The 27,984-nt window shown below is 43.8% G+C and overlaps 1 protein-coding gene across 1 annotated transcript in view; it reads right to left on the bottom strand.

Annotated features, from left to right (window-relative positions):
• The window catches only part of SLC9A2 (solute carrier family 9 member A2), a gene marked incomplete at its 5' end in the record, with an annotated part of 87,311 nt that overhangs the window by 7,529 nt on the left and 51,798 nt on the right, over positions 1-27,984 (bottom strand). Inside the window, 5 exons of the mRNA XM_079720503.1 lie at positions 2,310-2,471; positions 9,257-9,327; positions 10,042-10,131; positions 19,244-19,446; positions 19,892-20,109. Of these exons, the coding sequence (XP_079576629.1) occupies positions 2,310-2,471; positions 9,257-9,327; positions 10,042-10,131; positions 19,244-19,446; positions 19,892-20,109 (744 nt within the window). The remainder of the gene's footprint in view (positions 1-2,309; positions 2,472-9,256; positions 9,328-10,041; positions 10,132-19,243; positions 19,447-19,891; positions 20,110-27,984) is intronic.

The following is a 27,984-nucleotide window of genomic DNA, read 5'->3' as shown; positions in this document are numbered from 1 at the left end:
AGAGGCCACAACAGTGAGAGGCCCACGTACCGCAAAAAAAATTAAAAAATAAAAAAAAAATAAAGTCACTGTCTGATAAATCAATTATCTGAATCCCCTTTGTGCCTATTATTACTCTATGTTTTGTTGATCTTTTTCCCAATGTTTTCAGTCACATTTCCTTGTCTACTCATATGCTTGGTTATTTTGGATTGAGTGCTAGACATTATATTTTAAAAAAATCATGGAGATAGTTTAACGCTCTTTACAATATTATTTCCTCCAGAGAAGATTTAAATTTACTTCTCTTGAGCAGCTGAGATAGAGGCAATCTCAGTCTCTGATGATTTAAACAATCATGAACTGAGATAATTCTAGGCTGGACTTCTTTCCTTTGAGGATTAAGGTGTAGGATTTTGAAGGAAAAACCTATAGCTGAGTACATACAAATGCTCCTCCTTCTTCATAGGTTCTGAATTCCCATTTTATTCTCTAAGACCAATTAGTCTGTCAGAACCTCTGTTTTAGCTTTTTAGAGTCTCAGATACATTCTCTGTATTCCAGAGAGAAAATGGCAACAAATACCAGTTCTATCCTCTTGAACTTCCCTCTTTTTTGACTCTTGGCCAAGAAATTCCTCACTGTAAGGGTACTCTCCAGCTTTCAAGCAGATTTTTAAAATATATTTTGGGCAAAACATATTTTGTCCTTTTTCCTCTAGTTTCCTCAGAAGGTAGTTGGTCTGGCCCTCAGTTCATTATTGCCAGAAATGTGACTCCCTATTGCCTCCCTTTTTTGCTTCTACCTTCCTCTAAAGAAAACATTTCAGGAGAGGTGGAATGGTCAATATGGCAATCATTTACCCAACTATGTAGCTATCCATTAATTTTGTTACCTACTTTCCCTAACCCTAAACGTTTGCCTTTACTGGCTTCTACCACTGGCTTCAAAATGAACTGTGAACAGAGGTAAAAGTGAGATTTCCTTCTTCTATGACCACAAAGGCAATGGCTCCCTTTTGAGAAGCTGGATAGTTGAATTATTCCTTGCTGCAAGCACAAAAGGAACAGTGCATAAAAGATGATAAATTGTAAAGCTAGAGTAAACTTTAGGATCAAGTCTAGCCCCATTTTCTACTTGAAGAAACTCAACATCAGGGAAACAGATGGACCAGCTTAAGGTCACACAGTGAGTAATCTGCAGAGCTGGGATTATAAATTAGTCATTCTGCTCAAGCACCACTATTTCCAATTCAGTATAATGCCTTTATTTCTGAGCCATCCTGTCCACTACCTTCTTTTTATTCTGGATTGTGTAAACTACCACAGTTTTTATAGGGGACTATAGTCCTAGTAAAAATAGTTTATATGGTTGGGTGTGATTTGGAGCTTCCTCTTTCATTTCAACCCTCCCATAGATAGCATTTTGATTTAGGTGACATTTAGCTTAAATGAGCTTTAGGCTCATCAGTGAAAGAAGAAATCAGTGGAACCTGTAATCTGTCATTTTTGTGTAGAGGAGGAATGATGCTTACATGATAAACTCGTTTGCTAATTTGCTAACAGTATTGACTGTTCTGCTATGGATTTGCTGTAAGAGTCTGCTGTAAGACTTTTAAGTCTCTTTACATTCTGGGTCTTCATTTCCTCATTTTTAAAATTAGGGAGACAGACTAGGTCAATGCATCTCAATCCTGGATGCATATTAGAAACTTCCATAAGCTTATTATATACTTATAAATAAACCTATACCTGGGCCTCAACCCCAGAGATCCTGATTTTATTGGTCTGTGGTAGGGGGCGGCCCAGGCATACATGTTATTTAAATGCTCCTACAGTATTTCTAATGTACAGCCTGGGTTGAGAACCACTGCACGAGATGATCACTGATGTTCTTTCCAAGACTTAAACTATGACTCTGCAAATAATGCATGAGGCAATAGCTTTCTAATTACATGCATATTTATAACTGCAAATTATAACACACCTTAAAATATTCCATTTCAAAATGCCTGCTAAAGAGGCTTTACTTTCAGAGCACACTGAATTGCCCAAAGCAAATATCATAAAGGCATAATCAGCCTAAACATGACAAAGTACTTTCTGACTAGTCCACTCTGCAGTAACACAACATGGTGTGATGTGACGTGACGGGACATAACATAATGGACACATTTCCAGGCTTTCACATTTTAACCAGAATCTTGCTCTGCTGTGAGGTCTTAAGGAATCATGTTAGGAAATAAGTCAAATTTGTTGTTATTACTGATTTCACAAAACTATAAAGACATACTTAGTAATACTAACTTTCATTTGCAAAACAGGACTTACTTCAGAGATGCAAAAGAAGGGACAGTACTTATCATTCCCGTCTCTGCCATCTCAATGGCATGTTTTATTTCAAGCTTTTTATATAAAGACACAATGCTTGACTTGGGTTGGTTCTCCCGAATCAAAAGCCTCCGCAGGTACTTGTCATCAAACTTCTTAAACCTAGAAATAAAGAAAAGCAAAGCTTCGATTAACTAACATGCCACAGATTAAGAAGAAAAACCTGGTTTTACCAATAAAATCATTTCCACTACTCCCAAGGAAGAAACTTAGTAGCAGTGTTTAGTTAGTCTGATCATTCTATTTATTTTTATATGTGCATACCTGAATATAGATGTATATGTAGAGCACATATTAGTATATTTCTGTATATAGCCACAACATACATATATCTAATATTCACTAATTATAGATTAAAATGCAGATATTTCTACATTTCCTATGTCTCTGCTTCCCCCTTCAGCAAAATTATTCAAAAATGTTAATACTCCCTTTCTCCAATTGTTCTCCTCTGATTCTCTCTTGAACATTCACAGGTCAGGCTTTTGCCTCTAACTGTCCATTGAAGCTACTCGTACTGAGGTCATCAGTGACCCCCACGAAATAAATCCAGTGGTCAACTTCTAGTCCTCACCTTTCCTGACCTCTCCTGCTTAAAAACAGTGTCTTCCAGGACACCACACTCCCTTGGGTTCCCTCCTACCACTTTCTCAGCCTCTTGCGTTGGTTCTTTTCCTTCTTTCTGTCCTCTTATGTAGGAGTGGGTTCAGTCCTGGTCCCCTTCTCCACCTTCGCTCACTCTCCTGTCTTGTCCAGCCTCGTGGATTTTAGTAGCATCTCTAAGCCCAAAATTCCCAAATTTGTGTCTGCAACTCCAACCTCTCTCCCAAACCCCAGAAATTTGTGTCCAGCTCCCTGCTCAGTATCTCCACTTGGACATCTCATAGGCATCTCAAACCTGGCATGCTCAAAAGGATCTTCTCCCAAGTCCTCCCCATCTCAGCTAGTGACAACTCCACCAGGTAAAAAACCCTGCTGTCATCTTTGATTCTCCTACTTCTTCCCTATTCCACGTTATGGCCTGAACTGTGTCCCCTTAAAAATTCATATGTTACAGTCCTAGTCCCCAGGACCTCAGAATGTGACTGTATTTAGATTAAGTTAAAATGAGGTCATTAGTGGGCCCAAATCTAATATGACTGGTGTGTGTACTGTAAGAGGAAATTCGAACACAGACACGTACAGGGGGGAAGACCATGTGAAGAAGCAGTAAAAAGAAAGACACCACAAGCCAAGGAAGGAGACCTGGAGCAGACCCTCCCCTCACAGCCTTAGAAGGAACCAAATCTACTGACACTTTGCTCTTGGACGTCTAGCCCACAGAACTATGAGAAAATAAATTTCTACTTAAACCACCACTGTGTGGTACTTTGTTATAAGCAGCTCTAGCAAATACTCCACATCCATTCTATCAACAATTTCTGTTGGTTCCACCATTAAAATACACACAAAAATCGAACCATTTCTTACCATTTTTCCTGCCATCACCCTGGTCCCAGCATTATCATCTCTCAATGGGTTCCTGCAACAGGGACCCAATTGGTCTCCCTGCTTCCACCACTGTGTTCCTATGGTCTATTCTCGACACAAGCCAGAGTGATCCTGTTAATATGTAAGTCAAACCACGCAATTCCTGACTTGAGTAAAAGTACAATGACCTGGAGGCCCTGCACCATTTGGACCTGCCCCTCTCAGTGCTGTGTTGCTCTAACTCAGGTCCAGCCTCTCTGAGGTCATTCCTGTCCTGGAAATGTGCCAGTTCTGCTACCGCCTCCAGGCCCCTATACTTACTATTCCTTCTACTAGGAACACTGTTCCCCACACACTTGCATGGCTCGTTCACAGACCTTCTTTTTTTTTTTTTTTTTTTTACTTTTTTTTGGGGGGGGCGCCGTACGTGGGCCTCTCACTGCTGTGGCCTCTCCCGTTGCGGAGCACAGACTCCGGACGCACAGGCTCAGTGGCCATGGCTCACTGGCCCAGCCGCTCTGCGGCATGTGGGATCTTCCCGGACCGGGGCATGAACCCATGTCCCCTGCATCAGCAGGCAGACTCCTAACCACTGCGCCACCAGGGGAGCCCCACAGACCTTCTTTAAGTCTTTCCTTGAAAGTCGTTTTCTCAAAAGAGCCTTTCCTATCCATCCCATTAGAATTGCATTCCCAGAACTCCCTATTCTACTTCCCAGACATATTTTTCTCCATAGCAGTCATCACTTTCTAACAGGCTATATAATGTACTTATTTATTTTATTTTCTGTCTCCTAGCACTAGAGTGATCCATATGGGCAGTTTTTTGTTTTGTTTGTTTGCTTTCCTGTCTCACCAGTGCCTAGAACAGTGCCAGGTGCACCGTAAGCACGTAGGCAGACTGGATCATCTGGTCCCAATTCCTCCCTGGATCCACACCCTGTAACATATCAAGCTGTTTGGCAATGTCCTTCCACCATGGCCAAGGTGCCCTGCTCTGTCCAGCTTCCTGCCACTGAGCTCAATAATGTCACCTGCTTTGGTCAATGGGCTATTAGCAGACACAATGATGAGAGCTATTAATGGGCTTGTTCATTGAAGCTCACTTCTTGTGCTGCCACATCGCCATGAGAAGGATGTGTACGTAGAGTGACTCCTTAGCCCCAGGACAAAGGCAGATGTCGCATGAAGCAGAGTTAAGTCACCCCACCTACACCAGAAAAGGCCAGCCAGGATCAGCTGATGACTGGCCAACCCTCTGAAGCGGAGCAAGACCAGGCCAGATCAGCCAAGCCCAGCCCAGATCAGCTGACTCTCAGCCTCCTGACTCAAGTACTTTAATAACAAGTGACTGTTCCTTTGAGCAGCTGAGTATTGGGTTGGTTTGTTACGTAACTGTTATGCCAATATTCAAGTGAATCAGCATGCAGTAAATGTTGAGAAAAAAATTAATGTATCAGAGTGATCCCCATAAGCCCAAAGAGGTTTACAGGCACACCTGTGCTGTGAAAGGAAGCAATGTTAACCCACATTACTGGTGCTAGCCCTTTGTTCCAAATACTGGAGGGCTAAGAATAATTACAGATTCATCCTGAAAGGGCTTTGCTATTGACTGGCCACTGCACAAAACACTGGGTCTACTTTTTTCTAAGTCTATTTTGAATTTCATGTGAAGCTCATTGAACCAGGACACCTGGCAACAACACAACATCTTTTTAAACTTTTATTATTAGTAGTAGTAGTAGTAGTAGTATTGTTTTAGCTTTTCACTAGAGATCCACAAAAGAATAAACATTAAAGACAATGACATCTGATCTATGTAGTATAGGAATTGTGCACTTTCTCTTCTTTTTTTAAAATTTATTTATTTTATTTATTTATTTTTGGCTGCCTTGGGTCTTTGTTACTGTGCACGGGCTTTTCTCTAGTTGCGGTGAGCGGGGTCTACTCTTCACTGTGGTACGCGGGCTTCTCACTGTGATGGCTTCTCTTGTTGCAGAGCCCGGGCTCTAGGCGCACAGGCTTCAGTAGTTGTGGCTTGTGGGCTCTAGAGCGCGGGCTCAGCAGTTGTGGCGCACGGGCTTAGTTGCTCCGCGGCATGTGGGATCTTCCCAGACCAGGGCTTGAATCCATGTCCCCTGCCTTGGCAGGCAGATTCTTAACCAGTGCGCCACCAGGGAAGCCCAGTACACTTTCTTTCTTTGCTTCATTTCCATACCTTTCATGTGTGCCAAGCTACACATAGGTGGCTTCTTTCATTATCACTAGACAACTTTTGCCAAATGTGAGAAACTTCCCTACTGCATGACCCTTTCATTTCATTCTCAAAGAATCAAATGACTCAAGAATTCTCTGGCAGAACCATTAAAAATCCACAATAAAAGGATTTCAGAGGAAAGATACCCAACACACCTAAAACAATCACTTGTTTTTTATGCCATTTTTAGTAACATCAAGTTATGTACAGACCAGAAGTGAGATAGGAGAACTGATTTTAAAAATGGCCTGTGCCAGCGCCGAATCCCTCCATAGTAACTTCTCTTCTCTACTTGCAACGTACAGTGTGATTGACAATCCAGGAAATTATTTGAAGTTTACCTGGAAAACTTCACGCATGGAAATATGGAAGGGTCTATAAAATTATTGAATAAAGTACGTACACGGCAGAGAAAAATGTTAGGCATGTAACAATATTACCTTTCAGACATTCAGTATTGGGTTGGCCAAAAGGTTCGTTCGGGTATTTACATATGGAAAAACACAAACTTTTTGGCCAACCCAGTATTCATAGTCCAATTAGCCTGGTGCCTGTAGGTGTCTGCCTGGAACAGACTTACATATAAAGTGTCTCTGCCGGGAACACAGGATGGAGCCGGACTTTCTCTGACCTTCAGTCCTTCACCTGAGTCCCAGACCAAACCACACGATCACAGCATTCACCTCTTCCATCACCTACCACTGCCCCAGGGCCTGGGGACCTGATTCTTACACCACATCTTGGTTTCCCCCTGTAGAGGTAGAAGGAGTGGGATAAATCCTTAGTCCAATCTTCCCTCAGGAAAAGAACAAACTGTTCTGGGTTACCATGCTCACTTACCACTTCAGGAAAGGACTGACAGGATGCGAGAGAAAGAAAAGCGGTTGGGTTGAAAGGGAGACGGAAGATGGATAAAGGCTTGTCTGCGAAAACAACGGAGAACAAGAGGCAGAAAAGCCTGTATCACAGGCTTGGCGGAGACAAGGAAGGTCCCAGGGACATAAAACAGGGTAACGTTGAAAGTTACGAGGCAGACAGCTAGGGTTCTCTGCTCTACCTCCTGCCTCCCAAAAAGTGAATACTGCCCAAGATAAACGGCCTTTTGTTTCATACTTTTACAATGGAGATTTTAGTTTGCTTTATTTTATTACTATGTGCCCCCATCTGGCTAACTGGGTACTCTGTCCATACAAACAAAATATTTTTCCTTTAGTTATGAAGTCAGGCTAGATCCAAGGGGCCTTTCTACATTAGTAGACAATGTGGTCAGTCTTGTAAAGGTTGTGCCATCACTTATAGTCTCTGCAACTCATTATTTACCAATGTCACACACACACACACCTGTTTGCTGTGTGACTGTTTTGTTGCCTTTATTATATTGCAAAATTTTAAAGGCCCAAGTCTATGGCTTGCACTTTTCATGTACCCCAGTATCATGTCAGAACATGCAAGCAAACAATAAGCACTCAAAAATGCACTTATGTTCAATTACATAAATTGGTAGGTTGGTCAACTTCAGCAGTGGGTAAAATCTGTCAGCAAGTTAGAAAAGAAAAAACAAGAGGGTGATAAGGATCCACCAAGTACAGTTTGGAGCCTATCCCTCTCTCTTCAGGGACCAGCTGAAATGCGCGCCTTCAAAAGGCTTTCCCGGCCAGTGATGCTCTGGTGAATGTTAACAAATTACTTTCTGAGAAAAAAGAGGCCCTGATTTGTAGCATTTGTCAGTCACCTGGCACACTCTCACCATGGCTGATTCAAGTCACCAATGTAGATGGCACTGAACTTAGATCAGGGAGGAGATACACACAGTTAGCTCACACCAGCCCATGCGAGCTGGCTCCTCCGGCACCCCACTGGCCCTAACCCTGCTGTCAGAATCCATCCTTATAAGTCTGTTTTTCAGAATATATTAAAGTGTGCACCTAATTCTGCCTGGCCTGTCTACCTCTTGTATTTCAACTATGAGATCCTTGAAGAGAGGCAGTGAATCATAATTATCATACATATATACACATATGTAAATACAGAGAGAGAGAGATACATATCTATGTAACTGCACATAATCTTCCAGAGAAGTGTAGCTTTACAAATATTTGTTATTTTGGCAAGTCTATGTATCTCCTCAGGTGCTCTGGAGTTCTGCATTTGACAAAGCCTCTCAACATGTATGGGAGAACAAATAGTAATGGAGCCCCCAGTTCTTAACCAAACAGACTGAATTCCTTGGCCGCCCATATAATTAGTCCAGGTCATACAAGGCCAGGCCAGGCGATTCAACTGGAAGAATTGTGTGGAATTTCTGATAACTTTGGTTAGGAGGAAGCTAGTACATATTCTTTGTCTCTTCATTGACTTTATTCCTGGAATGTGTACACGATGGCTAATGCTGCAGCAGCCATTTTGGTCTAAGAGGCAACCTTGAAAATGGAGGTTCTTGGTGGAATCAACTAGATGGAAGGGTTCTGGAACCCTGAGGAACCTGTGGAGTGTAGCTCATCTATTAAAGGTACATTGCCGGGGCTTCCCTGGTGGCGCAGTGGTTGACAGTCCGCCTGCCAGTGCAGGGGACACGGGTTCGTGCCCCGGTCTGGGAAAATCCCGCATGCCGCAGAGCGGCTGGGCCCGTAAGCCATGGCCACTGGGCCTGCGCGTCCAGAGCCTGTGCCCCGCAACGGGAGAGGCCACGGCAGTGAGAGGCCCGCATACCGCAAAAAAAAAAAACCATAAAACAAAAAACAAAGGTACATTGCCTACCTGATATTTACATAAGAGAGAAATAAGCTTCTATCTTGTTAAAGCTACTATTGTTCCAGGCCTCTATTACAGCTGAACTTTACCTTAAAGGACATACTATGGCACAACAGGAAAGATTTGAAACTCTGAAAAATAACACAAGTCAATATGCCCTGCTTCCTATGGAGCCTTTCTTGCTCCCTGTACTGTCCCAGGCATTTACAAATTGGTTGAACCATGTTTTTATTTTTTCCACCACCTCAAGGCCATACCATTTTTCTTTTTAATATACAGACCATGCCTTGCACTGAGTAAGTGTTCAATAAATATTTGTTGAATTGATTTTCCTGTTCAAAAAAAAAAATGTCCTGCTTCCGGACTGATTCAGAGCCATGTCATAAAATAATGGCAAAAGGCCTTCTTACTTGTCTCTCCAAAAGTTGTGACCCCAGTGTCCACAAACATCTTCAATCCCGGTCTTCACATGATCAAAAAACTAAAACAGAAAAAGCAGGCTGATTAATTTTACCTCAAATCAGTCATTTCCATTTCTATTTATAAAAATTCGGAATTTCTATTTACAGAAATTCTAATTCTTATTTCTACTTATAGTTGTAAACATTTTATCTGTAGAAATTCTAATTATAGAAATTTCTCTTAATATCAAGCTTAAACTTCAAAGACCCTGGCAGTTTTTGCTTTTTGTTTATTTGAATAAACAATAAAACAACAATTCATCTTCGAACAAACTGATGAGATGTTTGTCTTATCAATCTTAGGCAATTCATAGATTATTTTTCTCATCATGTATATGTATGGCTGAGTCGCTTTGCTGTGCACCTGAAACTATTACAACATTGTTAATCAGATATACTACAATATAAAATAAAAAGTTAAAAATAAATAAAACAGCCTGTTCATAATTTTGGAAAATATGAAATATGGTAATAATTTTCCAGTAGAAACATTTCAGGTTGAAGGAAGCGATACTCCTGTATTCCTGAAGGAGTGTAGCCTCCGTGGGGCTGTGTTCATTCTACCCCCAATTCACGCCCTTCTCCGTCCACCCCCTACCCTACCCCACCCCCCACACCCTCTGCCAGTTACCTCTTCAGGAAATGAGCACCATGGTGTCAAGAAGTCTGACTTAATCCAATAATTTTCCCTTTGACCATTTAAATTGTTACACTATGGATACATTAACACCTACCCGACAATGGATTTCCTCACTGACAGCTTGCTGTTTCTTATTGGACCTCTTAACATCAAGGAACTCCACCAGCGGTCGGATAGTTATTCCCTGCACAGAAAAACAAGGCGGGGAGGGGAAACTTACTGTCAACTTCAAGAATAACTTTTATTCTCCTAAACTTTGATAACTGACAAAAGATACCCTGCCCCCAAGACTTAACACAGCATATGTAACATTTTGTTACTTTTCTTCTTCCTCTCTAACAGCTGGCATATTTTCAGAGGGCCATGTCCCCAAACCTGCTACTAGAAGCAAAACAGTGGACAGGGGGCTTCCCTAGTGGCGCAGTGGTTGAGAGTCCGCCTGCTGATGCAGGGGGCACGGGTTCGTGCCCCGGTCTGGGAGGATCCCACGTGCCACGGAGCAGCTGGGCCCGTGAGCCATGGCCGCTGAGCCTGCGCATCCAGAGCCTGTGCTCTGCAGCGGGAGAGGCCACAACAGTGAGAGGCCCACGTACCGCAAAACAAAACAAAACGAAAAAACAGTGGACAGAATGCAAGGAATTGAAAACGTAATTCTATGTAATTCTAAGAAATAGAAAAAGAAAGTAATTCTAAAAAATAATAAAGTATTATCCAGTTCAGAGGAATCACCTACTTGTATTATTCATAGAAAACATCTCAATGATTCATTCATTAATCTATTAAACAATTTTAATTGAGCTTTTATGGCATACATGTCGGCGGCTCGCGCATTTGGGACACAGGGATAGATAGTTAAGGACCTCAGCTCAAGGACTTCATAGTCTTATGAGGAGAAGGATATGCACAAAACCAGTTACAAAGTAGGCACAGGAGGAATGAGAGAGATACACAGGGAATGGGTCAAGGAAGGCTCTGCAGAAAGGGAACCCTGGATCAGAGTCTTACAAGTTGTTGGAAGCAGAACCTAGCAGAGACCTAACAGGAGCACAGGACCAGCCATGAGAAAGGACCCAGTGTGGGTTTGGGCATGTTCACAGGGCACTTGGGAAATGGAGAGAAACAAGCTATTTAGTAAGCCAGGAAGAGAAAAAAATCCTTAATATAATAAAAAATATCTGCCAGAAACCTCTAGTGAACATCTGACTTAATAATGAAACATTAGGGCTTCCCTGGTGGCGCAGTGGTTGAGAGTCCGCCTGCCGATGCAGGGGACGCGGGTTCGTGCCCTGGTCCGCGAAGATCCCACATGCCGCGGAGCGGCTGGGCCCATGAGCCATGGCCGCTGAGCCTGCGCGTCTGGAGCCTGTGATCCACAACGGGAGAGGCCACAACAGTGAGAGGCCCGCGTACCACAAAAAAAAATAAAATAAATAATAATGAAACATTAAAAGCATTTCCGTTAGAAGTAGGAACACCACAAGGATACTCCCAACCTGCTATTCCACAATGCTTGTCCTGGTCAATGAAATTGGAGGAGACAGACGGGAAAGCATAGATACTGAAAATAGAGTGACAAGGTTTTTGTTGCTCAAGGATGACCTAGTTTTTGTCCTAAAAAATCTACAACAATCTTTTTTCATTTAAAAATAACAAGAAAGTTTAGTAAAGTGACTAAACATAAAAAGAACATACACAAATCCATCCCATATACTAATTAAAAAAAAACAGAATAAAGACCTACAAAATAGCAATGAAACACACATGTATAGTGAGAGAGAGAATGGGAGAGAATATATTTAATACTAGTATATACTACTATATTATATATTATACTATATGGATACTAAATATATATATATACACACACATACTTTTATACTCTCTACAGAAGTACATAATACAGTATATAATCCTATCATGAAATGCACAAAAAGCCTTTACAAAGAGAACTGTAAAATGTAATTAAAGGATATTAAAAAGATTTGAGTTTGAAACAGACACACACAGTTCCTAGGTGAGATGAGTTAACAATATTATGATGGCAATTTTATCTCAATGTATGTGCCATACAATTTCGATAACATATTCCAAAGGATTTTTAAGAAACGTGAATATTTAGAAGTTGAGAAAATGTTCAAAATTAATCTGGAAGAGTAAATGGAACCAGAAAAATTTAGAGAAAGGAGAATGATGGGGAACTAACAGCTCCCAAAACAAACTATCGCTGTTATGTGTAAAATTATGTGATACGGGCACTAAAATAGGCCAAGGGAGGAGGGGGTGACAATGCGGGGTCCAGGAAGATCCCCAAGTTTCTTGCCTGGCTGGTCGATGGCTGCCACCCCTCGGCATGCAGAATTCATGACCAGGAGGGATTACTGGATTTACGGGGAGGGGTGGATATGTTGAGAGATGCTCCCTGACAGGACTGGCTCCTCGCTCACCTCTCTGCATGTCTTTAAGTCTTGAAGAATGTTTCTGATAATATAAACTGTGACACACACACATTTTGTAAAGGAGGTCATTAATTTTGTTCCATCAGTCCAGCTTTGGGCATTTTTTAGCTTCACTTTCACTTTCTAAAACATGAATGATTTTGAGCAAGTTTGGCATGACGCACCTTGTGTTCTACTTGTAGTTCAGTCTGCCACTTTGAAATAACATCGGAGATAATGACCGTTTTCCAATCAACACACATTCTGTAATTTTTAACTTATGTAAATGAAAATAGGTGTCAACATGTGGTTTACCGTGATGGGTGATTTCACTGAGTTTCAGATTCCATGAAGCCTCCAGGTTAATAATAACTCCAGGAAAAAAAAAATCAACAAAGTCAGTGCTATTTATAAAATGACACAATGTGTTCTGAGGATACTAAGTGTTGTTTCACATGCTTTTCTCTACCAGGTATTTATTCAGTTAATAATAAGTGAATGAATAAGTGAATGTCCTATATTTGTAAATATAGGACATAAAGGTAAAGATGGGACACGGGGCCCGCCCCAGTCACTAAGCTGATTTCTTCCACTAGACGGATAAGTTAGAATAAATAAAACAAAACTGATCTACTACAGGAAGCAAGTGTGGCCCAGCGCCCAGGTCAAGTCGAGTTTCTAAAACTACAACATAATTAAGTTTATAATTAATAAATGTATGGATGAGATGCAATGGCATGTCTCATTTAAAAATACATATTTGGGGCTTCCCTGGTGGCGCAGTGGTTGAGAGTCCGCCTGCCAATGCAGGGGACACGGGTTCGTGCCCCGGTCCAGGAGGATCCCACATGCCGCGGAGTGGCTGGGCCCGTGAGCCATGGCCGCTGAGCTTGCGCGTCCGGAGCCTGTGCTCCACAGCGGGAGAGGCCACAGCGGTGAGAGGCCCACATAATGCAAAAAAATAAATAAATAAATAAATAAAATAAAAATACATATTTGTACAGATGAACCTATTTGCTGGGCAGGAATAGAGACACAGACATAGAGAACGGACGTGTAGACACGGTGGGGGGGGAAGGAGGGGCGGGATGAATTGGGAGATTAGTTTTGATATAAATACACTACCATGTGTAAAATAGCTAGCTAGTGGGAAGCTGCTGTATAGTACAGGGAGCTCAGCTCGGTGCTCTGTGATGACCTAGATGGGTGGGATGGGGGGAGGGAGGTCCAAGAGGGAGGGGTATATGTATACATATAGCTGATTCACTTCATCATACAGCAGAAACTAACACAACATTGTAAAGCCACTATACTCTGCTTAAAAAATTAATTAATTAAATTAAACCCCAAAAAGAAGTATTTGTTTAAACAGTTCCTTTTTAATAGTCCCCATTCTCTCTTAGAATTATTTGCAGTTGTCATGCTGTGCTCAAATGGAATTATTTGATAGGTTCTGTCTTACTTTCTCTCCCTCTCTTGGTTCGTTCCTTCCTCAATCCATCTATTTTGGAGGGAGAGTACATGGCATCCGAATGTCATATTAATAAGTTCCCCAAGCTGGATGTTATATTCTAAGAGCCTGGGTCTCTGGTTGGGGGACACAGGAAAAAAAAAAAAAAGGAATACCTTTGAAAATGCACCTTATTTTACCACATTGCAAAATTCCTCATTTTGGTCACCTGGGGAGCAGCCTGACAAGGCTTAGAAAAACAGCTTGTTACCATCCATGTGGGTGAAAAAATAAAGCAACCCCTTAGTTTTCCGTCAAACCAATGAAAAACATATTTGCAAAGCACAAGTTAGATTTTCACCCATTCATTTGGCTTTAGCGCAATAAACACAACACCCCCGAGTCAGGCCTGGCAGAGGGGAACTGTTACACAGCAGCCCGGGAGGAATGACAGCGAGGTAAGCTTTATTTTCTCCCTCCGCCATCTCTGCTTTCTGCCCACCCTCACCCTTCTGCTCCCAGTAAAGTGAGAAAGAAAAAGGCACTGCTGCCTGATGAAAGAAGGAGCATCTGTGGGTCTGTTCTTTTGGAAGAAAATGATTTCTTTCATTTTTGTTTTTTTGCAATTAAATTTTGCAAAAAACAAAGTGGGGGTGAGGGCAGGGGGTGGGGAACGGCTTTATATTTCTTTGCTCACTTAACAGGCAGGCAATTTCCAGAAAGACTTGAAGAAACTGTTTTCATTCATTAAAAAATATTACTGTCATTGCTATGCTATCCTAGATAAGGCTTTTTCACATTCCAAACTTGACCGCAGAGATCAGAAATCTGGTTGTACACACAGTGTTTATTTTAGAATGGGGTAAATGGGATGAGAACCATAAAAGTATTCAAGGAGGAGCTTGCTACCTTGCAAGTAGGGTGAAATGCAGACTCGTCAGTTTCGGACCATGACTTAACAGCAGATGACAACACTAATCCATGATGGAGGCAAAAAGAGACTCCGCCCTTGGAATTCCGGTCAACCGTGCTCCTTGATGGACTTCTTCTTAACTACTCAATGAATTTCCAGAATTGTGAGGATCTGCCCTATAATTATAGGGACTAACTGAATAATTATTGGGCTCTGAAATACATTGAAAGGAATTAAGTTTTTCTTTCTCCTATTATCATTTTACTTAATGTTATAATGCAAACAGAGCAAATCATCAGGTTAAAACCTTGCATCAGGTATTGTGTTTACATACATATTTCCTCTCTACTGCCTCGGAGGGAGGTACCATGATTCAGATCTTATAGCAAAGCAAACTGAGGCTCACAGATCCTATCAAGAGCTGGGCCAGAACACTAACCCAGAAGAGCCTACTCCAATGTCTGTGCTTTCGACTGCTGGATTCTACCCTGCCTCAATCCTGAATATCATTTTAAAACACGAGAGATAGCTTATATTTTCTATATCATTACCAATCTTATTTATATGAAAATGAATGTACACGTCCAAGCAATCAGAATCGTTTACTCATTCACTATTCTCCAAGCAAGACTGTTTTCCAGGAAGATGTTAACAGCTTCATCAAGAGGCTACTTTCTCTAATTATCAACGTGATTCAAGGAACGTTAGAATTCTCATTATAAATCTTAGTATCAAATAATAAGCCACGCGTCACAGGAAATTCTGCTTTAGAAGATGGTGCTAACTCAAGAGTATCAGGATGGAAGTATTAAAATATTTCCTACAAGAAATACTAAAATAAGAGGGAAAGACATTTTAATGTTTAATGATAGGTCCATCAACATAAAAGTTGTCATTTGGAGAAGAATGCATCGCTATTCATCAGAAGGCAAAACTGTATGCATGGATGATAATTAGTTATTTCTACTATGTTTGGAACCCACTAAGTCTCTCCTCTCAGGCTCCTTTCCCTGAGTCCCCTAATAATGGATGTATTCTGGAAAAAAGAACCTTTCTGAAGGCAGTGTGTGTGTATTTGTGTGTTTGTGCATGTGTGTGTTCATCGTCTCCTACAGACCAGTGGGGGATAGGAAATGGGAGGGAAAGAGGTCAGGTCAAGGACCCAAGTGGTAGCCGTTAGTCTCCAGTCTTTGCACACAGAGAGGGGATGGGGCAGACCACAGCGAAGGGAAGGGAACAGGAGGTGTGGGACCACACAATTCCTCTTCCCATGGGCGTCACAGTGCGTGTCGCAGGGTCATCCTTAAACCTAATCAGAGCAGAAGACTGTCCACGGGGCATGCTTGCAGATGCCGAATATGGACCCCAAAAAAATCTCCATCAGTGAAGGGTTTACTTGCTACGTTTACGATGCCAAACAGAGCCAACACAACTATTTTGTTTGTTGCCACTACTGTTGTTAATTTGTCACATTAAAAACTTTCTTAATCAATGTTAACTTTTTTTTTTTTTTTTTTGTGGTACGCGGGCCTCTCACTGTTGTGGCCTCTCCCGTTGCGGAGCACAGGCTCCGGATGCGCAGGCTCAGCGACCATGGCTCACGGGCCCAGCCACTCCACGGCATGTGGGATCTTCCCGGACCCCGGGCACGAACCCATGTCCCCTGCATCGGCAGGCGGACTCTGAACCACTGCGCCACCAGGGAAGCCCTATGTTAACTATTGACGTACACAGTGCTCATCCAAAGTGGGTGTGTAGTCTTTTAATGTGGGGAATCAAAACTTCACTTAGACCTTATGCCTGAGTTACGAGTCCAAAAAGCCAAAACACGAAGAGTGTAAAAATGACACCTTATATTAACCACCTGTACGCATACATTCAATGAACAATATACATTTATTGTAATATTTTTCTCTTTCCTATGTGATGTTTGTTCTGAATGCAGAAGTGCAATGTTATGTCTGTCGAATCTAATAACTAAACAACCTGAGCTTGCATTTTGCGTGTCCTCTCTGGAATTACATCTTTTTATTCAGTCTTTTTTTATCCCACGTTACAAGGCATAGACCCATGGGGTTGGGGGTACGGGGCTGGTTTTACACTATGGATATTTGTGTAGACGTAACGGCCGATAGATTCATCTCCAAACGACCTGGTTCTTAGGTGCTCTAGACTGACATGGTTCTATTTTTGTATTTGATACTCAGGTGTGACACCTTGATTTCTGAGAGCCTGGGGAAGAGTCCAGAGCCTTGACCCAGGCTGGGCAGGACTTTCTGCGGGGCATTAGGACAGGGCAGCTAGCTTGGCGAGAGGTGGAGCGTGACTCCCAGGCCTGACTTGTCCCCCTCAAGCACTCTGCCCTAGGCTGCTCCTGAGACATTAAAGCGCTCAAGGCAAAATAGATTCACTTTCTTTTTCAAATTCTTTCCCATTTGGGTTTTTACATAATATTGAGCAGAGTTTGAAAAACAATTTGTGTCATTAACACGGGGCATTATGTTATACTATCTTCTTTACACTTAATGTATGTTTGAAAATTTTCCTTAATAAAGTTTCTAAAATGTCAAAAAAAAAGAAAAAGAAGAAGAAGAACAAGCAAATGAGCAAGCACATTAGTGGTTGCCAGGGGTTGGGCGAAGGGAAGGGAGGAGAGTGACTGCCTAATGGGTATGATTTCCATTTGGGGTTACGAAAAAGTTCTGCAGTTAGATAGTCATGATGGTGGGTCAACACTGTAAATGTATTGAATGTCAATGAATTGTACCCTTTAAAACTGTTACAGTGGTAAGTTTTATGTTATGTGTATTTTACCACAATAAAAATAAACTGGGTTGAAAAAAATAAAGAATATTTGTATATGTAGAACTGAATCACTTTGCTGCACACCTGAAACTAACACAACATTGTAAATCAACTCTACCCCAATATAAAATGAAAAGTTAAAAAAAAATGGATTCCCTTCACAGCGCTGCCTCAGACGTGTGAGACTAGCTAATTGGATGCTTGTTCCAAGGTTCCTGCAAACACACAGTGAAAAGATGAAGGCAGGGAGTCAGCTTCTCCTCTCCACCCCTGGGGCGCCGTCTCCCTGCGTTGAGAAACTCAAACCAACCTGGGATGTTTGAACCAATCTAGTATGTGTCCCTCTAACTGGAACTATCCCTAACCGTAACCGGGTAATACTGTCTTCTCTCTCGGGGGGGTGGTCAGCAGAGCGCCCCGCAGTTCTGAGCTTGCCTCTGGAGTCGGGGTCCCGGGCTCACCCCCAGCCTCCATCATTCACCAGCCTCTGACCCTTCTCGCCATCTTGCCTGATCACTGCTCTGGGTCCCACACTGCCTTTCCCACTCGTACCCTTTCCTCTTAACAGTCTCTTCTCACAGCGGCCAGGGGCTCCTTTTACCAGGTAAAACACGTCACGCTTCTGCCCCAAACTTGGATGCTTCCGTTTCACCTGGACAGGAGCCAACGTGCTGACACTGGCCCGACGGCCCCCGCTGCCCCCACCAGCCCCACGTGACCTAGGACTCCGGACTCTCCTCATCTCCTCTCTCCTAAACCACACTGCCCTCCAGCGGCCACGCGGGCTACGTACACACTGCCTCCAGACCTTTGTCTTTAGTCCCATTTGCCTGGAATGTTCTTCGGCTCAGCTAATCCTTTTCCCCCTGCAAACCTTTACTCAAGTATGTTTTTCACCGTTGCCTTCCACGACTATTCCATCCAGAATTGTAACACTACTGCACCCTCACCAGGCCTGAGCCCTACAGCTTCCTACTGTCCAGCGTCTCTCACCCTCTAACAGCCTCTAATTCCCTCACTTACTCTGTTTACTTTCACTGGAATGGAAGCTTTGCAGGGTCGTGGATATTTCTGGGTTTTGTTCACTCTTGGATCCTGAGCACCCAGAGCACTGGCTGGCACACAGAGGTAATTTCTAGATGACTATCCGCAAAACAGAATCTCCTAAGGGCTGGATAATTAACTTAAAGGGGTTGATGAACTTGCAAAGTCAGGTCTCGACCCAGACACATGCCCTCCTACCACAGCTCTCCATCTCCCCATATTAAATGTGTAGTCACCCCTCCCATCGTTTCAAGGGACGCACAGCTCAGCAGTGAACCCATGTCAAAGAGCTGCTGGGAGGTCATCGCACAACCAGCATTTAATGAGCACACTTTCTAGGTCAGAGAGGAAGACAAAGGCCGAGGATTAACAAGTGCAGCTCATAAATTTCCAGAAGGGAGCTCAGCTCACACAGCTGAGTTTCCTTAAATAGTAATTCTTCTGTGTCAGCCAAGTGACCAGATTGGACTGGCTCAGGCCCCTGCCCAATCCAGTGGCGTGAGGAAACACCATTTTCCCCCACGTCCTAACTACCTAAGCCTCAAGGCACCTTGGCGTCATGTAAAAGCAGTTCACGATGATCATCTGAGTGACCTTGTTTCCTCCTGATAAAGCGAGAGACTTTGCTGGGAGACTGAGCTCTACTCACCAGGATGAAGACAGTGAAGAATATGACCACTATGGCCGCCGTGATGAACAGCTTTTTCCGGGGAAATACGGCAGCAGGAAGGAGAAACACCAGCGCGAAGCAGATGGCCCCGCGGAGCCCACCGTAGGCAATGATGAATTGGTCCTTGAAGGTCAGGGGAATCGTCCGGAACCAGTTAATGACCTGAGTCAGGACAAAGACACCTGAGAAGAAAAACAAAACCAAAGGAAACAGACTGTGTGAGGCCAGGACACAGGAACGTGGAGACGCATTTTCTGGGCTTCTGTTTCAGGGCAAAGTATTTCAGAACAGGTCCCTTTCCTACCGTCCTGCCCGCATTCCTCCTCCTGGCTCGCATCACTGGGCTCTTGGAATCAGAGACGCCAAGAGGGGTTAATTCCACTTAAAGCAAACGCACAAAAATACTCCGGGGAGGAAAGAGTATGTCGGGATGAGGGGAGAGGAGGAGAAACAGGAGAAGGAGAGGCCGTGGAGAGTGAGGGGGCAGAGGAAGGAGATGAGACAGACAAGAACCCAAGACGAAGAAGAGAAGTAGCAGCAGCAGCCGCAAAGGGGAGGGGCAGGAGGAAGGGCCCATCTCTCCACGCGCGACCCCCAGCGCTCACGCAGGAGACACGTGCTCATTACCCAGCGCCCTCCAGATCAGGCAGAAGGCCAGGGTGAAGCAGACGAAGGCCCAGTTCCACTCGTGGTTCCTCCCCACGGTGGACACGCCCATGAAGATGAAGATCAGGGTCTCGCTGACGCTGCTCAGCATCTTCATGAAATACTTGATGGTCGTGTAGGACTTCTGAGACACGTTTTCCTCCACGTACTTATTCATGGTCATTGCACAAGCTGTGATTCTACAAGAAGAGAGGCAGCCTCCATGTAAACAGGACAAGGGTCCTAATCAGAACATGAGTCAGCACTTAGCTAAATGGTGGCTCCGCCCTTCCACCCGCGACTACAGCACCGTTGACTGATTTTGCTAAGTGAATGTGATTTGCATCCTTGGAAACCCTACTGTCTCTGGAGGTCTTCATCGATACCCATGGCTCCAACTGCCCGGCTCTACACAGCTTTCTAGCCTGGGGATGTGGACTTCGGCATCATCAGCTATACTGCCAGTATCACAAATATAGATGAACGAGTCCATAATAAATTCAAAACCCATTATCTTCCTATAAAGCCAGTTCCATCTTCTCTATTCCTCTAGGGCCCCAAATGCTAAGCTATCCTATCACTTAAAATCCTAAGCTTGAGGGCTTCCCTGGTGGCGCAGTGGTTCAGAGTCCGCCTGCCGATGCAGCAGATGCGGGTTCGCGCCCCAGTCCGGGAAGATCCCACGTGTCGCACAGCGGCTGGTCCCGTGAGCCATGGCCGCTGAGCCTGCGTGTCCGGAGCCTGTGCTCCACAACGGGAGAGGCCACGACAGTGAGAGGCCCGCGTACCGCAAAAAAAAAAAAAAAAAAAATCCTAAGCTTGAAACTATGGTCACACTGGAATTCTCTCTGCATCTCCTTGCTGTCCCCCTCACCATCTTACTGGTCACCAGTTGTTTTCTAACCCTCATCCTGGATCTCTTGGACCCACCCACTCTTTTTTACCCCGATGCCTTAGTTCCGGGTCTCATTTCTACTTATCTACGATATCCACTTCTGGGAAATTCAAAACGTATTCACAGGCTCTGAAAATTCCTAGTGGAAAGAAACGGTTTTGCTTGTTTTCCCAGCACTTCCAAAACTCTGGGACCACAGAGGTCTTCATGTCCCTTTCCCTTGACATCTATTTTTTTTTAACTTTTATTTTATATTGGACATAGTTGATTAACAATGTTGTGTTAGTTTCAGGTGTACAGAAAAGTGATTCAGTTATACATATATATGTATCTATTCTTTTTCAAATTCTCTTCCCATTTAGGTTGTTATAGAATATTGAGCAGAGTTCCCTGTGCTATACAGTAGGTCCTTGTTGGTTATCTATTTTAAATATAGTAGTGTGTGAGCTTCCCTGGTGGTGCAGTGGTTAAGAATCCGCCTGCCACTGCAGGGGACACGGGTTCGAGCCCTGGTCCGGGAAGATCCCATATGCCGCAGAGCAGCTAAGCCCATGCACCACAACTACTGAGCCTGCGCTCTAGAGCCCGCAAGCCACAACTACTGAGCCCACGTGCCACAACTACTGAAGCCCGTGCGCCTAGAGCCCATGCTCCGCAACAGGAGAAGCCACTGCAATGAGAAGCCTGTGCACCGCAACGAAGAGTAGCGCCCACTTGCTGCAACTAGAGAAAAGTCCGTGAGCAGCAACGAAGACCCAAGGCAGCCGAAAATAAATCAATAAATTTATTTAAAAAAAAATAAATATAGTAGTATGTACATGTCAATCCCAAACTCCCTAACTATCCCTTCCCCCACCTTTCCCCACTGATAGCCGTAAGTTCCTTCTCTAAGTCTGAGTCTGTTTCTGTTTTGTCAATAAATTCATTTGTATCATTTTTTTCAGATTCTGCATATAAGCGATATCGTATGATAGTTGTCCTTTTCTGGCTGACTTCACTCAGTATGATAATCTCTAGGTCCATTCACGTTGCTGCAAATGGCATTATTTCATTCTTTTTGATGGCTGGGTAATATTCCATTGTCTACATGTACCACATCTGTTATAATACGACCTCTCTGCACAGTCTGGGGAAGGAAGGGCTCAGGATGCAGCCCAGACTCCTAGGTTGGGTGCCCGAAGCTCTGCACACTCTCCCCTCAGTGACAATTCCAGGTCCCCCGACCCCCAACCCTCTCTCCATTGAGCACCCAGCACATGCTCAATGGTCTGTAATTTCCCAAAGGGGCCCTGCTTTGTTCTGTCTTCTTGGCTGGAATGTACCCCTGGCCAACTCAAAGGCCACCCACAGGGGGAAATTTAGTATGAGCTGGGTGATAGCTCATACCAGCCTCCATCTAAGGAGACACAGTTACTAGAAATTACCAAAAAGGCATCATTATCCAAGGGTGCTGTAGAATGAAACAGGACAGAATCTGAGTGAGCTGCCCGCCTTCCACTGAGTGATAACTGCGCCATGAGCTAATCGCTGGTCATGATCTGTGAAGTTTCCCACCTTCTCAGAGCTCTAGAGCTGCAATGACCCTACGAGCTTCCCCATCTCCCTTACCCTGAGATGTCTGAGGTTTTACCAAAATCTTCCTACTCTAAGCATAATGATAAGTAGAAGAATGAAAAGCTAAGGGCCTTCTGAGTTGAGACCTAAACAGGTAACCACGAATATAGCTCATTGTAAGGAACCGACCTGTTCCTTCCACAGAAAACATGTATATCTATTCTGTGCCACCTATGAAAACAAAACAAAGACCCCACCAAGCCAAGGACCATGCATTTAGCCTCAACGTCCCTGCCCGCAGAATGAGCAGGTATTTCTTTCAGATTTATATGAGTGAGGAATGCATAATTCCTGTGGCTCCCCAAACAAAGAGAACCTTATTAAATGGGCCAGTAAAATGCAGCAGCACAAACACACAGCAAAGCCTGTGAAGAGCTGAGGGCTTATCCAGTAAGAGTCCATGTCTACAGAGCCTCCACTCTGCCAGGGATGGTGCAAACGCTTTGTATGAGTTATGTCAGTAAACCTCCTTACAAGCCTCTGAGGCAAGTTCTGTCATGGTTCCCATTTTACGGATGAGAGAACAAAAGCAGACAGAGGTCCAGTGACTCAAGGTCACACAACAAATTGATGGTGGTGCCAGGATTTTAACCCAGGCAGCCTGACTCAAAGCCAGCGCTGTTAGGGACCTAAGTCTCGCTTTCTGAGCGCTCAGTGAGCTCGAGTGTCCCTGATGAAAGTGAGGTCCTCCTCCCCTGCCAGGCCCATGTGCATCCGTTCCCAAGCACAAGCCTCTTTCACTGGTTTCCTACGGCGGTGGTATTAGCAGATACTTAGTGGCTTCACAATAACACAGGTTTATCATCACCTTACACTTCCAGAGGTCGTAAGTCCAAAATCATTTCCATTCTCTTCTTGATCTGGGGCTAACGTCAAGGTGCCGACAGGACTGTGTCACTTCAGGAGGCTCTAGGGGAGAATCAGTTCCTTGCCTTTTCTGCTTTCTGGAGGCTGCTCACCTCCTGTGGCTCGTGGCCACGTCATGCCGACCTCTGCCTGCCTGGTCCCATCTCCCCTGACTCTGACCCTCCTGCCTTCCTCTCATAAGGACCCTTGTGATTTCATCCAGCCCACCCGGATAATCCACTGTTCTCTCCCCATCTCAAGACCCTAACTTGATCACATTGGCAAAGCCCCCTCTGCCATGCAGGGTAACATATCCCCAGGTCCTGGGGACTTAGACCTTTGGGGGCCATCGCGCAGCCACAGTGTTGTTGGCATTCATCTCCCTTGTGTGGTGGTCACGACCAAGGGCACGTCCCCTGTGGGCCTGGTGACCGAAGCTAGCAGGAGCTCTGTCACACTGGCCTGACGTGAAAGCCTGGACCCTCCCCCAGCACAGCGGGCAGTAGACACTGAGGACCAGAGTGGCAGGTGGCATCACTGCCAGCACCACCTGAATACAAACCACTCATTAACAGCATTTCTCAACATTTTCATCTTGCATATTTTGGCTCAATTTTTTTTAATCAGACTTTAAGAAGTAAAAGTTGCCCAATACTAAGTAATGAGGGCAAAAGCCAAAAGAATCTGAATCATACTACGTTTTATGAAGAAAAGACACATACACAGCAGCACACACCAATGAACCTTTCTTAAATGTTGCCAAGTTGAAAGTCTGTAACAAAACCAATAAGGGCCATCACTCTTTCTCGGATTCTCTTATCTCATGCAAAAGATGCGTTAAAATGGTTTGACTAGTAGGCATTTAAACTTAAAGACAGACATGGAGAATGATAAACACCAAAGTATGTACCACCCAGCTTTTTCCAATCACTTTTACTTTTAACAATAAAGCATCAGCTATAGAGTTGAAACCCCTACATTTCTCATAGCAACCCTATTTCCCTCTGTCCCTCTTGGATTTGGATTTTTTGTTTATCATTCAAAAAGTGATTGTTAAAAGGCTAAAGAAAGTTGCTTTTGTGTATGTGCTAATTATTTCCCTCTGAGATCACGTTCACGTCATTCACGGGGAAAGATACAAACCCTACAGGCAAAGTATAGTCTTCAGGGCTTCCCTGGTGGTGCAGTGGTTGGGGGTCCGCCTGCCGATGCAGGGGACGCGGGTTCGTGCCCCGGTACGGGAAGATCCCACATGCCGCGGAGCGGCTGGGCCCGTGAGCCATGGCCGCTGAGCCTGCGCGTCTGGAGCCTGTGCTCCGCAACGGGAGAGGCCACAACAGTGAGAGGCCCGCATACCGCAAAAAAAAAAAAAAAAAATGTAATCTTCAGCTCATTAAATGAGCAATTAAACAAAAATTTCTATTCAGAAATTATTGAAAACTATAGCTTTGATGTAGGAATAAAAAAATACATGAATTATACATGAATGTTCACGGGATCATTTTCCATTGCTTTGTATCCTTAACATGACACCAGAGTGATACTCCTGTCTGCCAGACACCTCCCTGTAACTCAACACCACCTCTGAACAGCACAGGTGCGATCCTCCGGGGGAAAAACACCCTCAGCAGGTACCAGAGGCCCCAGAGCCCGGCAATGCCCTGTTCAGGAAATGCGTGTGTCTATGAGGTGGATGCACAGTACAGGCTGGTGACAAATGTTTCAAAGGTCGCGTTCTGGTCCGTCACGTACAGCTCAGTGCACACAGCCTCTCAAGCAAAGGCCAGGAGGTATTTCATTGCAAAGAGGGGTCTTTTTTTGCTGTAGGATGCTCTAACCTACCTCAAAGCACCTCACCTTCAGTAACATCCTATGTACACAAAACTACAAATGAGTTAGTCTCCCTTCACTTAGGGAGGTACACACAATAATACAGTCTCCCTGGAAGAGAGAAGAATAAAACCTTCCTGCGCCTTTCCTGGATCATCACCTATAGCTGATAGTATCAACCATCACCATAAGTTTGACTCTCCTTCATTTCTCTAAAAGAATTATGAGACGCTTCTAGAGCTGGGGAATGATGCAGACTGGCGCCTTACTGGGTTTGGAGCTCGTGGCCAGGGGTGCCTTGGGTAGGAGGTCATGTCATAGCGAATCCCAGTAGCGCTGAAGCACGTACAGAGAGGGAAGATTTATTTCTCCACCAAAGAGAGCTCATGAAACTTTCGCACCTGAAGCCCACAGCCTCTCGCCCTCATTTTGAACACCAGCGTGATAATATCCACACCAAAATAATAACCAAAAGAACTCGTGACATTTTAGAAAACTCTAGTTGAATTTCTTAACTCTAAAGCTCCTTCAAACATAAAACTATTGGCCTTCAGTATTCCCAGTCTGACCTTACTTTTATCAGCTCATGCCATTGAATCATCTTTCTCCCCACTTTCCATGTAGGTCTGTCTGTCCTAATCTTCCAGTTTAGTTCATATGATCAGGAATAATGACTGATATCTTCTCAGCATCTACTCTGGGTCAAGTTCTGGGCTGGGATCTAGGAAGACGGAAGCAAACAAGAGGCAGTTTCTACTTTCAAGAGTTTGTGGTCTAAGAGGAGAAAGAGTCATGGAAAGGTCATTGTAACACAGCATGGCACGTGCCAGAAACGGAGAAGGGGAAGGATGCCTTGGGAGCACAGGAAAGGAAATCATTGCTTCTGCCACAAAAGAGGGGACATTTGAGCAGAATCCTTATGGGTAAGTGAGAGCTCCCCGAGCAGGAAGAAGAGGGAAATGATCCAGAAAAAGAAGAGGACACATTCAGAGCCATGAAAGAAATGACCAGGTGGGTATATTCAGGGACCTGCAGAATTGACTCTGCTGCAGGGGAGAGAGAGGAGTAGAAGGTTAACAGGTGAGGACATGGAAGTTAGGGGCCAGGTAATGACATGTGACATAACTCTTACATGTTATGCTTAGGAGCCTATTGTATAGGCTGGTGGGGAAAATGAGAGATTATATCTTCCACCATGTAATTCATGTTTATCTCCCCAAACCAACTGGAAGCTTCATGGGGGATAAAGTGTCATCAGTGCTTATCACAGTGCTGGCACCTCATTAATGTGTTTTGAATCGATGATGACATGGATCCAAGGATGGATTATTCATCGCAACGGTGGTGTGTCATGGACAGATTTGCATTTTAGAAAGAGAACTCTGAAGGACATGTGGAGGACAGATCTGGAGGGCAAAGACCTAGAGCTTGGAGTCCAGTTGTTTCCCACAGTGGTTTTTCGTTTGTTTTTCAAAATCCACTGCAGCACCTGGCCCGTATAACCTCCCAAAAAAGGTCTATGTTTGGACAGGTGTTAGGTTCCATTCCGTGGGACCACGTGGAGGTAAGGTTCATATAGAATTCACTGGGGCCCTCTGCTTTGTTATTATCTTGCCTCACATGGTGCTTTAACATAAATGTAGGGTGATTATCACCAGTTTAGAGACGGAGAAGCTAAAGCACTATAATTAGTGGTTTTTATATTCACCGGCAATTGAGGTTTTCTTCATCACTGTATCACTCTCAATGCAGCATACAAAAAATTCAGTCCAGCTAATACTGTCTCAACGGTCTTCCAGGGGGGAAACAGACTTTCTATTCAGATAATCTGTCATTGGACTATTTTCTGAATAGAAAATTCCAACAAACACTTTTTTCTATAGTACTCCACCAGGCTACCCTGGCAGCCAATGAATCGATGTTCTCTTCCATGGATGTTCACTTCCTTTCCACCAGAACCCACACTCTGCGAAGGCAGGGGCTACCCTTCTTCCACAGGTAGCAGGGCTCCCTGCATGCAGCGGTACCAAGCATATGTTTGCCTGATGCTGGCTGAGTCTAGCTTAATGGAGATCCACAGCCCTTCACTAGGCGGTCGGCATCTGTAGAACCAAAGGGAACGGCATCCATAAGGATGGCGGGCGGTGAAGGCAGATTTCTAGTTGTGAAGATAAAACATACACATACCTTGTCTGTGTTCACTTACATATGGTGTAGCCATGACTCGGTTAATTCCGTTTATAAATACTAGTACTGTTATTTTTTTGAAGAGTGGTCAATTCTCTAATTTCGATTCCCACGTTAGACCTGTTCTGTAAACTGAACTGTGAAGAATTAGAACTGAGCTGACAGAAAGAATGTTGCAAAATTCTTTCATGCCTACTCCATGCCTGTGTGTGATCTTAAAAAGTATGGATTCAGTTGCAGGAAAATACAGCCCAAATAACAGTTGCATATTCCCCATAAAGACTTTGCCAAACATAAAAGCATACTCTACTAATCAGTGCCAAGCATTAGCAAAGATGAAGAACAATTAAAAAGCTTTCTCTGTATTGATTAAAGCCAGGTCTGTGGTGACTCAGGGTACACTGTATGTTCTCAGAATAAAGTACTCACTCATGTGAGGTAAATTAATTATTCCAGGGCACGAATTTACTATACAATGGATTGCCTCTTCCAAGAAACCTGACAACCAAGAGAAAGTGAGTTTGACATATGAGAAATTTTTTTAAAAAATTCTTTTTCAAAGAAATATCCAACCACCAAAACTGAACCTTTCTTAAAATATCAAAATGAAATAAATTCAAACAATTATAGATGCCTGATTATTCATGCAGTCTTGCCCATTTCATGGATTTTCCACATCTTGTGTTTTTTTTCTACTTTAGAT

This window comes from Hyperoodon ampullatus (genome assembly GCF_949752795.1).
Source record: "Hyperoodon ampullatus genome assembly, chromosome: 15".
NCBI classification, from domain to species: domain Eukaryota; kingdom Metazoa; phylum Chordata; class Mammalia; order Artiodactyla; family Ziphiidae; genus Hyperoodon; species Hyperoodon ampullatus.
Note: the sequence above shows the minus strand (reverse complement) of the source record. Positions and strands in the feature narration are given on the sequence as shown.